The sequence below is a fragment of the Bubalus bubalis genome, chromosome 19 (assembly GCF_019923935.1).
Source record: "Bubalus bubalis isolate 160015118507 breed Murrah chromosome 19, NDDB_SH_1, whole genome shotgun sequence".
Classification (NCBI taxonomy): Eukaryota; Metazoa; Chordata; class Mammalia; order Artiodactyla; family Bovidae; genus Bubalus; species Bubalus bubalis.
In genome coordinates, this window is record NC_059175.1 from 67,589,249 (window position 1) to 67,602,940 (window position 13,692).

Below are 13,692 nucleotides of genomic sequence, written 5' to 3' on the forward strand. Positions count from 1 at the left end.
AGATGACCATTATATCTACTACTGTGGGCAAGAATCCCTTAGAAGAAATGGAGCAGCTCTCAGAGTCAACAAGAATCCGAAATGCAGTACTTAGGTGCAATCTCAAAAACTACAGAACGATCTCAGTTCATTTCTAAGGCAAACCACTCAACATGGTAGTAATCCAAGTCTATACCCCAACCACTAATGCCAAAGAAACTAAAGTTGAACGGTTCTACGATGACCTACAAGACCTTCTAGAACTAACACCAAAGAAGATGTCCTTTCCATCACAGGGGATTGGAATGAAAAAGTAGGAAATCAAGAGATACCTGGAGTAACAGGAAAGTTTGGCCTTGGAGTACAAAATGAAGGAGCACAAAGGCCAACAGAGTTTTGCCAAGAGAAAGCACTGGTCAGAGCAAACACCCTCTTCCAACAACGTAAGAGGTGACTCTACACATGGACATCACCAGATGGTCAACACCGAAATCAGATTGATTATACTGCACCCAAAGATGGAGAAACTCTATACGGTCAGCAAAAACAAGACCTGAAAATGACTGTGGCTCAGATCATCAGCTTTATATTGCAAAATTCAGGATCAAATTGAAGACAGCAGGGAAAACCAGCAGGCTATTCAGGTATGATCTAAATCAAATCCCTTATGATTATATAGTAGCAGTGACAAATAGAAGCAAGAAATTAGATCTAGTAGACAGGAGTGCCTGAAGAACTACAGAAGGTGGTTTGGAACACTGTACAGGAGGCAGTGACCAAAACCATCCTAAAGGGAAAGAAAGAAATGCAAGAAGGCAAAGGGGTTGCCTGAGGAAGCTTTACAAACAGCTAAGTAAAGAGGAGAAGAGAAAGGCAGAGGAGAAAAGGGAAAAATATACTCAACTGAATACAGACTTCCAGAGAATAGCAAGGAGAGATAAAGAGGTCATCTTTAACGAACAATGCAAAGAAAAGGAAAACAACAGAATGAGAAAGACTAGAGATCTCTTCAAAAAAATTAGAGATACCAACGTTTCATGCAAGGATGGGCACGATAAAGAACAGAAACGGTAAGGACCTCACAGAAGCAAAAGAGATTAAGACAAGGTGGACAGAATACCCAGAGGAACTCTACAAAAAGATCTTAATGACCTGGATAACCACGATGGTGTGGCCACTGACCTAGAACCAGACATCCTGGAGCATGAAGTCAAGCGGGCCTTAGGAAGCATTACTACTAACAAAGCTAGTGGAGGTGATGGAATTCCAGCTGAAGTATTGCAAATCCTAAAAAGTGATGTGCTGTACTCAATATATTGTCAGCCAATTTGGAAAACTCAGCAGTGGCCACAGGACTAGAAAAGATCAGCTTTCATTCCAATCCCAAAGAAGGGCAATGCCAAACAACGGTCAAACTACCACACAACTCTGCTCATTTAGCAGGCTAGCAAGATTACCCTCAAAATCCTTCAAGCTAAGCTTTACAACCAGTCTAAACAAGTCAATCCAAAAGGAAATCAGTCCTGAATATTCATTGGAAGGATTGGATGCTGAAGCTGAAACTCCAATAATTTGGCCACCTGATGCAAAGAACTGACCCACTGGAAAAGATCCTGATGCTGGGAAAGATATAAGGCAGGAGGAAAAGGGGACGACAGAGGATGAGACAGTTGGATGGACTCGATGGACATGAGTTTGAGCAAGCTCGAGAGTTCTTGATGGACAGGGAGGACTGGTGTGCTGCAGTCCATGGGGTGGGAGAGTCAGACATGACTGAGTGACTGAACTGAAGTGAACTGAATGGTGAACTTCCAGAGGTACAAGCTGGGTTGAGAAAAGGCAGAGGAAACACAAATCGAATTGTCTACATTCACTGGATTCTAGAGAAACAGAATTCCAGAAAAACATCTACTTCTGCTTCACTTACTATACACTAAAGCCTTTGACTATGAGGATTGCAACAAACTGGAAAATTTTTAAAGAGATGGGAATATCAGACCACCTTATCTGCCTCCTGAGAAATATGTTATGTGGGTCAAGAAGCACCAATTAGAATCTTACATGGAACAATGGACTGGTTCACAACTGGGAAAGGGGTAGGAAAAATCTGTATAGTGTCACCATGATTATTTAAACTCTATGCAGAGTACATCATGCAGAATGCCCATCTGGATTCATCACAGTATGGAATCAACACTGCCAGGAGAAATATCAACAACCTCAGATATGCATATGATACCACTTTAGTGGCAGCAAGTAAAGAGAAACTAAAGAGCCTCTTGATGAGGGTGAAAGAGGAGAGTGAAAAAGTTTGCTTAAAACTCAACATTCAAAAAACTAACATTGTGGCATCTGGTCCCATCACTGACGGCAAATAGATGGGGAAAAAGTGGAAACAGTGACAGACTTTATCTTCTTGGGCTTCAAAATCAGTGCAGATGGTGACTGTAGCCATGAAATTAAAAGACCCCTGCTCCTAACAAACCTAGACTGTATTAAAAAGCAGACATCACTCAGACACAACAAAGGTCAGTATCGTCAAAGCTATGTTTTTTCCAATAGTCATGTATGGATGTGAGAGCTGGACCATAAAGAAGGCTGAGCACCAAAGAACTGATGCTTTCAAACTGTGGTGCTGGAGAAGATTCTTTAGAGTCCTCTGGACTGCAAGGAGATCCAACCAGTCCATCCTAAAGGAAATCAGTCCTGAATATTCAACGGAAGGACTGATGCTGAAGCTCCAGTTCCAATTCTTTGGCCACCTGATGGGAAAAAGTGACTCACTGGAAAAGACCCTGATGCTGGGAAAGACTGAAGGCACAAGGAGAAGGGGATGACAGAGAACAAGATGATTAGATAGCATCACCAACTCAATGAACATGAATTTGAGCCAACTCCGGGCAATAGCCAAGGACAGGGAAGCCTGGTGTGCTGAAGCCCATGGGGTCCCAGAGTGTCAGACATGACCTAGCAACTGAACGATGACGATGATAAATTAATGTTTAATTTTATAAGAAACTAAGTGTTTTCAAGTGGTTATACCAGTCAACACAAATATCTGTATCCTGTTTGGCATGAAGCCATATCTTTTTCATTTTCTCTGTTCTATTTTATCTAATGCTGCGAAGTGTTTAGAAGGAGAGTAACCCAAAGCATACACTCTCTAGGCTACTTTGATCTGTTATTCGGAAAACTGCTTATCCGGTCACACTTCCTCCTGTCCCAGGACATCACAGGTTGTTCCCTCCGCCTGGAATTCTCTCCCTCGCTTGTCTTCACATCAAAGCTCACAAGTCACTTTGATAAAGAAAGCGTCCCAGGCCTGAGACTCGCTCAAAGCCACCTTCCACTGTACCTCTCATTCATTCAGTAGACACTGAGTGGGAGCACACAACGCGTTTTTCCAGGGAGAGGCTGTAACAGGAACAAGAGAAACAAAACGGGTACTCTGACGGGATCTAGCGGAGAAGAGACAACAAAGGGAAAGGGAACAGTCTGACCAGCACCTAGTGGAGAGAGAGAAACGCTTCCTGAGAGAGAAACAGTTACAAAGATCCGGAAGGGAGAGTGTGCCGGGTGCATCTGAGGAAGAAACAAGAGACCCAGGTGGTCCTGGCCGCCCTGCAGGGCTCTCCTCCCTGCCGCCCTCCGCCGGTAAACTTGCTGGGTGCTCCCATGAGGTCATGGTCACGCATGCACCACTGCAAGGCCGTACCGATACCTGGGCTGGGTCACCATCAAAGCCTTCACACTTATGTACACCCTGTAGCTATTTGCTAATAAGTCAGTGACTGAAAAAATAAAGAAAAACAAAGTGGGCAACCAACACAGCAGCCTCACGCACAAGTCTACACGTGGCAGGTTCATCCTGATTCAAAAATCCCATAAACATTATGGTGACACAAGGTTATCAACCTCTGCAATCTAGATAAGACTGATACGATATTCAGTTGCATTTGCGTACCACGTTGCTATTTAAATGTTTCCCTGACGACCCAATGTAAAGAACGAGGCCCGTCTGCTCCCCATCAGCAGACTGAAGACACAGCACTGAAGGGAAAGGCTCGAAGGGCAGCACTCCTCCCCACATCTCCCTGAAACTGCTCGTGAGCCTGTGACTCCACCAGTTTCTGCCATTTCCAGCCAGGGACACAGCAGAGCAGTTTGCTGCGTCACAATGACTCCCTCCTCCTGTGTCAACCACGTCTGACTCCAAAGCAGCTGCACAAGGAATAACACCAATAGGCAGTGGGGAGAGGCCCTCCCACACACAGTAGGGATGTACGTGCTGACCTAGGTAAGCTTCAGTCACATAAATCCTCCCGCTGCAAATCCTCTCACTGCAAACCAGGGAGATGCACAAAAGACACATAGCAACAACTCAGCTGGAAATCCAGACGCACGTGTAAGCAGGTAAAAGAGCAAGCCCCTGCTTCTGAGGCTAGACCGCCACCACCCACAAGTACCTTCCTTGAGTAGGCCGTAGCAGAAGAGGCGCGCCCTCTCCAGATCACCCAGCTGCCGGCAGACCCCCACGTACACCCTGCAGAGCGCGTGGATGTAATTGTGCTCCACGGACATCTTCTGACTTTTCAGCTCTGAGAGGATAGAGTGAAGCAAGCTCTCTGCTAAATGCTGAATTGGGGGAAAAAAAACAAAAAGGCGATGTACATAGATATTTATCATTAGCCTACTATGGAACAGCTACAAGTTACAAAATCAAGTCCTTGGGAAAGCTGGAAAAATAAAAGGGGCACTGTCTCGGACAGAGGCCAGCTGCCACTGCGGTAACCCCTCAGCAGGGAAGCCGGGAGGCTCTGTGGAGAAGGGGGCCCCCAGTGGGCAGACGGGCAGTTCAGCAGAGGTCAGCAGGGCACGGGGCCTATGGCTGGTCCAACTCTTGAGGCCCGTCACTACCACCACTCCAACAAGCTGCTATTTTTTGGCTTTTACTAAAATAATCTGTGTATGAAATCCACCCTAATTCTATTGCCATTCTTGTTTTCTGAACTGCAATATACTCTACACATTTATCCTGTTTAGATCTTAGAATATTGGGTAACAGTTTCCTTACTCAGGTAAAGGAGTACTAAATAACCTGATACATTCAATCACGTGAAAATAAACATCCTTCCAAAGTTACCTGTATTGCTCTTTATGTTTTCTGAAATGAACAATAAACATGTATACCACTGTGATTCCAGGCATATACAGATAACCAATAATGTTAATCCAGGGACACTGGAAGTCACCCACCCACTACCAACATGAACATGGAAAAGATAATAACCTAGCAAAGTCCTAAGAAACCCTGTATGCAAACCTACACACTTCTCTCCCCACCTCCTCTTGAAACTAAGCGTGTGTTCCTATTTGACTGGTGACCTGCATTAAGTGTGGGGGGCGAGGGGGAGACCCACACACTAACTCTCTCTCAAAATTCTCAAATGTGTATGTAACACTACTGACAAAAAGGCTCTATCACAGAGCAACTGATGCTCTGAGGCAAACCATTTTGAGCCATTAAACATGCCAGAACCAACAGGAACTGTGCAACTTAAGTCCTGACGGGCACCATTTTTTCCCTTTAAAATTTTAACTCATCTAGTGAATACAGACTACCAAGTCTCTAATGTCTGACCGCTTCTCAGATGCACAAACTGCTGGCTAGAAATAGAGCACAGGTTCTGACGCTTACAGGGGTGACTGTCCATCCTGGACAATAACCTTCTATTCAGGGTCCCCCTAGCTGGCAGGAGGCAGCTTGTGTCTGGGCACGGGACCTTCTGTTCAGGGCCCCCCCTCACTGGCGGGAGGCAGCCTGGGTCGGGGGACGAGCAATCCCAGCACTCTCTGAGCGGAGCCGCGTACCTTTTTTGTGGTGCTGAACTCGTAGACAACGTCCTTCTCCTGGTCTCGCATCACTGGCTTTGTGGAAACATTTCCCACGTACACGTGACTCCGGATGACAGGTAACAGGTCAAAGGTCGCCTCCCCGATCTTTCTCAGGGCCTCTGTGATGGCTCTGTTGGGGGACTCTGCGGTTTCTTCAGGGCTGGAGGGGGACTGCAAGGCCGGGAGAGGATGCCGGTTGTCCTCTGTGCTTGGGGCTGCAGCCTGGGGGGGATCCGTCCGGGGGCTGTGGCCCACGCCCTCCGGGGTGGGCTCCGGCTCTGGGGACCCGCTGTCCAGGCGCAGCCTCTTGGCGCTCCTCGGTGCGCTGGCAGACAGTGTCCTTTTCCCAGCCGGGTCCTGCGGAGGCCCCAGGCCGCCCACCTTGTCCTGCTTGCCGTCACCGCCGGAGCTGCCCCCTGCCTTCACGAAGGCGGTGGAGCTAGAAGCGATGGCTTGGAAGCCTGCGAGGGCACCCACAGGCCCCGGCAGGCCCTTACGGTCGGCCGGAGGGCCACGCGTGAGCTGGATGTTCCCTTTGAGGATGTTGAGGGTGCGGGCCCGGGCAGACAGCTCCGGGTACATGGTGTCCAGGATCTTCACAGAGTTCTCCGGGGGCGCTGCCACCGCAGGATGGGCAGGTGCAAGTGGGGGCAGGCGGCCAGGCACTGGGAGGGCGTGCTTTGGGGTCGCTGCGCAGAACTGCAGCGGGGACGACAAGACCCTGTCCCCGGCTGGCGCGGACGACGGCGACGGGGAGGCACACAGAGGAGAGCAGGGCCCCGGCTCCTCCGGCAGCGGGGACTTCACAGGAGGCGCCGGGGGCTCGGACAACGGGGATGTTGGGCAGAGCGGGGTCGGTGGCGAGGAGGGGCTGGAGCTGGAGATGAGGGGAGATGCCAGGCGGGACGTCCTTGGCGGCGTGGCGATCAGGGGGGCTAGCAGCGGGGGCAGCGGGGGCCCCACCTCCTGCCGGATCTTGCTGAGTGTGTCCACGCAGCAGTCTGCGGGTGTGGACGTGTCGGCGGTGGCCAGGATGGTCTGCGTGTGACTTCTCTGGGGTCTTCCATGACCTCTGTCCCCTGAGAATGACGGAGAGACTTCACGCTCAGTGGTCTCAACGCGGCCTGACGCCAGAGTCCTGACTGGCTTGTTGGACTGGTCTCTGTTTGAAACCTTTGATCGATTCTTATTTTTGCCCAGTGGCTCCAGTTTTGAGTTACAGTAAGTGTGATCGAACGGAGCAGCCTGCAACTCGAAGTTCTGATCATATATCTCGGAGCTGATCCTCACGCTGGGTTTAACGGGTCTGTTTCGCAAACGACTTTTATCAAAATTACCACTCTGCCCGCTGCTTGAGATATCCTCCTGGGTTCCAGCTGCACTGCGGCCACGTGGGGGCTCCTGAAGAGGTGAGCCAGGGCGACCAGCCTCTGGGGACCTCTCCATGGGAGGAACCAAAAGGACACCAGCTGCCAGCTCTTCTGGGTGGGTGGAAAGGGGGGCGGCCTCCGGGGCGTCACACAGGATCACCTGGCCCAGCTCCGGCATGAGCGCCACCCCGTTGATGATGGTCCAGTTGTCCCCTTTCTCAATGACTAGGTTCTGATCCTTGTTGATGAGCACATTGATGACCTCAGAGGTCACCGTGGAAATCTGACATTGGAGCCTCACCTCTCCTGGCCCTGCCCCCGGGTCAGCGTTGGGGACCAAGGGCTCTGCGGGTTCTGACTGGACCTCTTCCCGATTGCCCGCCGGCCTGACCGCGTCCACGCGGCCCTCAGGCGTGCTTTGCGTGTTTTCGCGGCCAGGTTTAGCACAGGTGGGAGACCCGCCCTGAGTGTGCGTGCTGGCCCTTGGCGTGGGTGAGGCGGTGATGGCTGTGTCCAGAGGTGGAAGTTGCTGCTGGAGGTGCTCTGCCGTCGCGCTCTCAGGCCCTCTGAAGAGGAGCAGCCCCGTGGCCTCCTCTGCCTCGCTGTCCTCCTGACTGGCCTGCAGCTCCTGCCCGAGCTTGGTGAGCACCTCGGACAGCGTCTCCAGGGAGCAGCGAGGGAGCTGACCCCGCAAAGGACAGTCGTCTTCCTCCGACTCCACCCACTCTTCAGAGGTCTCCAGCGCTTCCTCTTCACAGAGCTGACTTCCATACCCTTCTCCTGATGGTCCACTGGGCTTCAATTCCTCCTTCATTCCTCTATTCAGTGTTCCTTTGCTAGAACACTCTGAAACGGAGTCTGCTGAACTATAGTCTCTCAGCTGACAGCTTTCAAGAAACATGACGACCTCGGACGTGGACAGTCTGTCCATCTCAGAGAGCGTGCTGATGTTGAAGTCCTGCAGAGCTGAGGTCAGGGAGCCCACCTCGACAGAAGGCCCAGCCTCTGCAGGCCCTGCGCCCCACCCGCGGGCCCTGGGGGCGCTGTGCAGGTCCGGCTCTGGAGCGGGGTCGGGCTCGGGCTCCCCCTCGCTGCCGCTGGGCGCCTCGCTCTCCTCCACCTCGGTGTCGCCTCCACCCGCCTCCCGGATGCCACTGTAACAGCATGGGGCAGGGCGTGGTGACGCGGTCTCGGCGATGCCCAGGCCTTCAGGAGGCACGCAGCCAGGACTCTCAGACTCCAGGGGCAGGTGTTCCTTCAGGCCACGCTGTAGGGCAGGCAGGGCCTGTGAAACCGCCAGAGCCGCCCCAGGGCACCTGACTGCATCTCCACCAGGAAAACCTCTGGAGAGAGTCAGGTCCATGTCTGGACGTTTATCCACATCCAAGCTGGCTGTGTCCACACCTGTGGCCAGAAGACCAGGGCTCCGCTTCTGCTCCTCTTCCTGCACCGCGGCGCCCGTCACAGCATCCCGGTTTGGGACAGGGATGTTCTCAGAAAAGAATGAGGATTTACAGTCTGTAGGATGATGGGAATTTTCTACTGGGAAAGAACCACTTGGAGCATCAAAATCTAACCTTCCCCAAGAGGCGGGGGCTCCCGAGGCAGGGCTCCGGGCGCTGCTCTTCGTGTCCCCCCTCTCCCCGCCACGCTGCACTCCACACGCCGGCCAGCTGGCCTGGGCGTCGCCATGGGGCGCTGGGGGCTCCAGGCGGGCAGGCTGCGCGGGGCCAGGCCGCGCCTGCCTGGTGATCACTGATACTTGATTGGGCAGCACAGACGCGGGGGCCTGGGGAGCAGCGGGACCGCGGTCCTCACTGGTGAACACAGACACCGACCCGCTGCCCTCTGAGGACCACACGGCCCGGGGCCTCGCCTCACTGCCCCGCCGCAAGAGGTCACTGTAATGCCAGGAAGCGCTCCTGCCAAAGCCGAAGCCACTCCTGACCAAGCTGGACGCAGGCCCCGGCGACGCTCTGAAACCTGTCCGAGCCGGCGCGAGCTCCACTCTCAGTGCCTGCCCCGCAGCCAGCCCAATGCTGGCGGCTCCTGGGAACGCCGAGCGCGGGGGGAACGATGAGCGCGGGGGGAACGATGAGCGCGGGGGGAATGGAGGCTGCGGGAGCAAGTGGGCATCGCTCAAGTCCTTCACAAAGGCTGAGCAACCCAGCAGGCCGCTCCTCTGACCAAAAGGATCGGACACGCCTGACATGGGGCTCAGAGTGGGGAAGCTGCTCTCGAGACGGGCCCCTCCTGAGGAGCACCCCGGGGGCTCGGGGGGCACCTCCACCGCAGTCACCCCGGCAGTGGGCGTGGTCTGCTCTGAGACACAAGGGCGGGGAGGGCTGACTGCAGGGGGAACGGCAGGACCACCGCCATCCTCCAGCCCCGAGGGAGACGGGGGGTGGCCACAGCAAGGGGAGGCGCCCGAGGCCGAGGAGCAAGACCAGGCATCTCCCAGGCCGAGCCCCGTGGTTCCCGGGGCGGGGGGCCCTCCCGAAACACACCCCTGCGCGGCTCCTCTTTCCTTCTCCAAGGCTCTAGGCTGTCCCTGGAAATGACCAGAGGCTGACTGCCGCCCCGATTCAGAAGCGGTTCCATCAATGAGAGTCCACCTGGCCAGCTCTGACTTGGGTGATTCGATCCATGGGGACAGCAGGGTCCTCCCATCAAGTGCCCTGGGCTCCCTGAGCGGCTGCAGGCCCAGGGGAGGGGGACGCGGGTCTGACCGACCGTGAGCTGTGCCCTCCTCTCGAGCCAGGCCACCCAACAGCGTCTCAGCAGGCTCGCCGCCCAGGGCTCTGGGACGTGTCCACACTGTGGGCACCAACCTGTCCTTCTGCCCGACCTCTCTGTGTCTGCCCTGCTCGTCCACAACGCCCTTCTCTCTCCCACTCCCGAGCTCAGAGGACACGGTCCAGAGCTGCTCCTGAGCAAAGGCGAATGAGGCTGCGGGCTCCCGCAGGTTTGCTGCGAAGGTGCCAAAGCCAAGCGTGGTCCCTGCACTAAGAGCCGGGGCAGCCTCGGGGGTGTGGGGCCGCTCCTCCCAGGCTCCAGCTCCTTTCTTCTCTCCAGATAAGCCACAGCGGTCCTGGGCCTCAGGCGGATCTTCTTTGGACACAGGCTCCGAGTTCCTACGTGGGGTCGAGTCATAATCGCTGGAGTCCGCACCCTCTCCAAAGGGTTCCTTAAAAACAAAGGAATTGTATCCATCAGTTAAATACCACTTAAACCAACTACGCAGTTACTGATTCAATGCACTGGACACGGACACGCTCTGGAAGCGTCTGAGGAAGGCAGGCCACCCCAGGCGCCCCATGGGTGGGTGGGCAGGGGTCAGGAGCCAGCGCCCTCCACCTCTCTCCTCAGAGAAACCCCCAGGGCTCCGCACACGCTCACTGCTGCTCCCCAAGAGGCGTCCAGGTGCTGCTGCACCCGCAGCCGAGGGCGCGCTCTGTCCTAACTCTGAACCATCCTCCTCAACTCAGAAGACCCACTGCTGGCAGCTGCCCGGCTGTCCTCTCTACCTCCACTCACCCCTCCCGTCCCCCCCAGCCTGACCCGCGCTCTGGGGGCTGCCCTGTGAGCCCCTCTGCCCATACCTCTCATCGAGGCTGCACCCCAGCTACAGTTATCCCCGGACCCTTCAAGTTCCCCTCCGTATACGGACTACTCCCCTTCCCCGTGGCCCGTGACCTTCACGTCTGCTCCAGAAGCCCTCCGCGACTCCCAACCAGCCCCTCTCGTCTGGAGAGCTGCCTGCCGCCCAGCCCGAGAACCAGTGCACCGCCGCCCTGCCCTCAGTCCCTCACGGCACACGGATGAGGAGTGACCACCCCGGACCCAAATGGGCTCCCGCCAGAAAAGCCCTTCCTCCCGTGGGTTCCAGGGCACCCTCCTGTCCTGGTTTCCTCTACTGCCAGCGGCGCGTCCAGCCTCTTCCCTCTCCCGTCGGCCTCACTGGCACTGGGTCAGGACGCGGCCCTCACCTCCTGCCCACTCTGAGGGAGTGACACCGCCGGCCCCAGGCCCCCACTGCCCCCCAGCACCCCCAGGGAAGGCCTGCCCACCCCTAACGTGGACCGTTTCCCGCCCAGAGAGGCTCTTCTCTGCGTTGTCTCCAGTGTCCCTGGCCAACCCCTCCTCTCACAGCCACACTGCAAATCTCACCAGGCTTGCTGCTCTCTCAGCCTGGAGACCTTTTCCAAACCAGTGTCTACCAGTTAACTCCAGTGTGGCTACTGGGTCCAGGGGTCAGGAACGCAGGACACTGCTGATCCCAAGACTCCAGTCAACAGTCGTGCCTCTCCCCGGAGTCTCCCACTTTCTTCCCATCCCCACCGCAACTCAACGGAAACTCTCACATGGAACCCGACCTTTAGGTCCACTTCTCTGGACCCACCAACAGCTCCCCATGCCATCAGGAGAAAACGCCAAGCCCTAAAGACTCAAGTGGGCTTGGGTCTGGTCTGGGTGCACGCTCCCCGTGTCCCGAGTGCCACACCTCTGTGAACAGCACCAGACACCCGGCACCTCCTCCACGGCTGGCCGGACGCCGGCAACGGGGGCCTCTTCCACTAGGTGTGCGCCGGCCTCCCGCCAGGGTGAGCCCCAGCCCAGCCCCCAGCAACGCAGATGCCACCACGGCACCCTCATGGGCAAGCACCCAACACCCAAGCAAGAGTGACCAGGTCCTATCACCTCTGTGCCCGCAGTGTCCAGCATCATGTCCAGAACATAACAGATATGTATTACGGTTCCTAAATGAAGTGATTCAAAGGAGCCATTAATTCCTTTCTTCCTTAAGCCAAAAAGCATACAAATCTGCTCTGTCAAGACTAACTTCCCCTATATGTAATTTGGTTCTGTATTTTCCAAGTCTCCTAGTAAGTATGTTGTGAAGTGAAAGTTGCTAATTTGTGTCCAACTCTTTGTGACCCCTATCATTTTCACAATTTAAACAATAAAAAGGAAAGAGAAAAAAAAGACTAACTTCCTAAGAAATTACATAAACCATTCTGCAAATACACAGAGATGATGAATTCATTGCATGAAGGTGGAGAATGCAGCAACCTAAGTTAACAGGTGTGCATGCCATACATGGACCTTCTGTCTCTGAAACACTCCAGGCCAACAAACACGTGTGTAACTCACTCATTCCATCCCTGTTACGTGTCTAAAGATAAGAGTAAACAACTAAGACACAGTCCTCCACAGGAGACTTAAAACACACTGCAGATGAAGACAGTAACGATACACCCCCAGCACACAACGAAAACCACAACGTGTGCGCACGTGTGTGCGTGTGCGCGCGCTTGTGTGAGTACAAGATACGGACCCCAGGGGCAGTGGTGTGCCTCGCCAACTCCCGGCTTCCTCCCTGACACTATGTGGAATGCGCTCACACGTCAGGGTGGACAAGGTGGCCACCTGGGGAGGCCAGTGCAAAGTGCCCACTCACAGGTGCAAACAGAGAGGGTGAGACACCCAGGTGAGGCGGCGATGCCAGCGGCGGAGAGGGCACTGGGGACAGCAGAGGCGGGGGCAGCCTGAAGAAGTCGACCGCAGCCTGGAGGTCCTCGTCGAAATCAGGGCCCTGAGCCTCGCTCCTCCACGCCAAAGCCTCAGGACTCGTGTCCTCTTGAGAGAGGCCATTGTTGCGACCTGCTGCTCCACCCACATCCTCACAGGCAGAGAAGTCACCCTCGATCTCCATGGACAGTTCTGCCAGGCACGTCTGCACTGCTGAGGTGCGGATGGGACTGCCACCTGCTGCAGGGGGCACCCCATCTTCCCCGAACTCTATGGATCTGCGGTATTCTTGGGCAGGTTTTTCTGCAGGGGGAAAAAAGTGAATATCAAATTATTTACAGTTATCAATTAAAAAAAAAACCACCTATTTTAACACTTCAAAATGCTTGTATTAAATCCAAGTAGAAACATTTTTAAAAGCCAACAATCCCTTCCTAAAGAATATCCTATAAAACTTAAACACGTTTCACAAAGTACGCTTCCCTCAACAAGTAAACGAGAAGACGGCCGGGGGAAAGGGTGAGATGCCTTTGTCCACGGGCAGCAGGGTGTGCCTGCCAAGGCTTCCATCCGTGGCCATGGTGACAGGCCTCGATGACACACTCGTTCTCTTGGGAAGTCAGCAGTATTGGGGAGAAACAGCCTTCTGCAACAAGGTGACAAGAAACAAATTTCTCCTTCTAAAATCAACTTATACCAGGCCTACTCCATGTAGGGCTTCCCTTGTGGCTCAGTTGGTAAAGATCTGCCTACAATGCAGGAGACCTGGGTTCAATCCCTGGGTTGGGAAGATCCCCTGGAGAAGGGAAAGGCTACCCACTCCAGTATTCTGGCCTGGAGAATGCCATGGACTGTATAGTCGATGGGGTCACAAAGAGTTGGACACAACTGAGTGACTCTCACCTTCACCACATGA

At 54.2% G+C, this 13,692-nt stretch overlaps 1 protein-coding gene across 4 annotated transcripts in view; it reads right to left on the bottom strand.

The window, feature by feature from the left end:
• The window catches only part of ICE1 (interactor of little elongation complex ELL subunit 1), a 65,923-nt gene that overhangs the window by 16,213 nt on the left and 36,018 nt on the right, over positions 1 to 13,692 (bottom strand). For 3 of the 4 annotated variants that reach the window (XM_044932632.2, XM_025270726.3, XM_025270725.3), the window contains 3 exons: positions 12,706 to 13,079; positions 5,851 to 10,431; positions 4,446 to 4,614 (listed from right to left, as the gene is read on the bottom strand). In XM_044932632.2, the coding sequence (XP_044788567.2) occupies positions 4,446 to 4,614; positions 5,851 to 10,431; positions 12,706 to 13,079 (5,124 nt within the window). Of the gene's footprint in view, positions 1 to 4,445; positions 4,617 to 5,850; positions 10,432 to 12,705; positions 13,080 to 13,692 lie in introns of all 4 variants that reach the window. The other variant, XM_025270727.3, reaches the window with a different exon arrangement.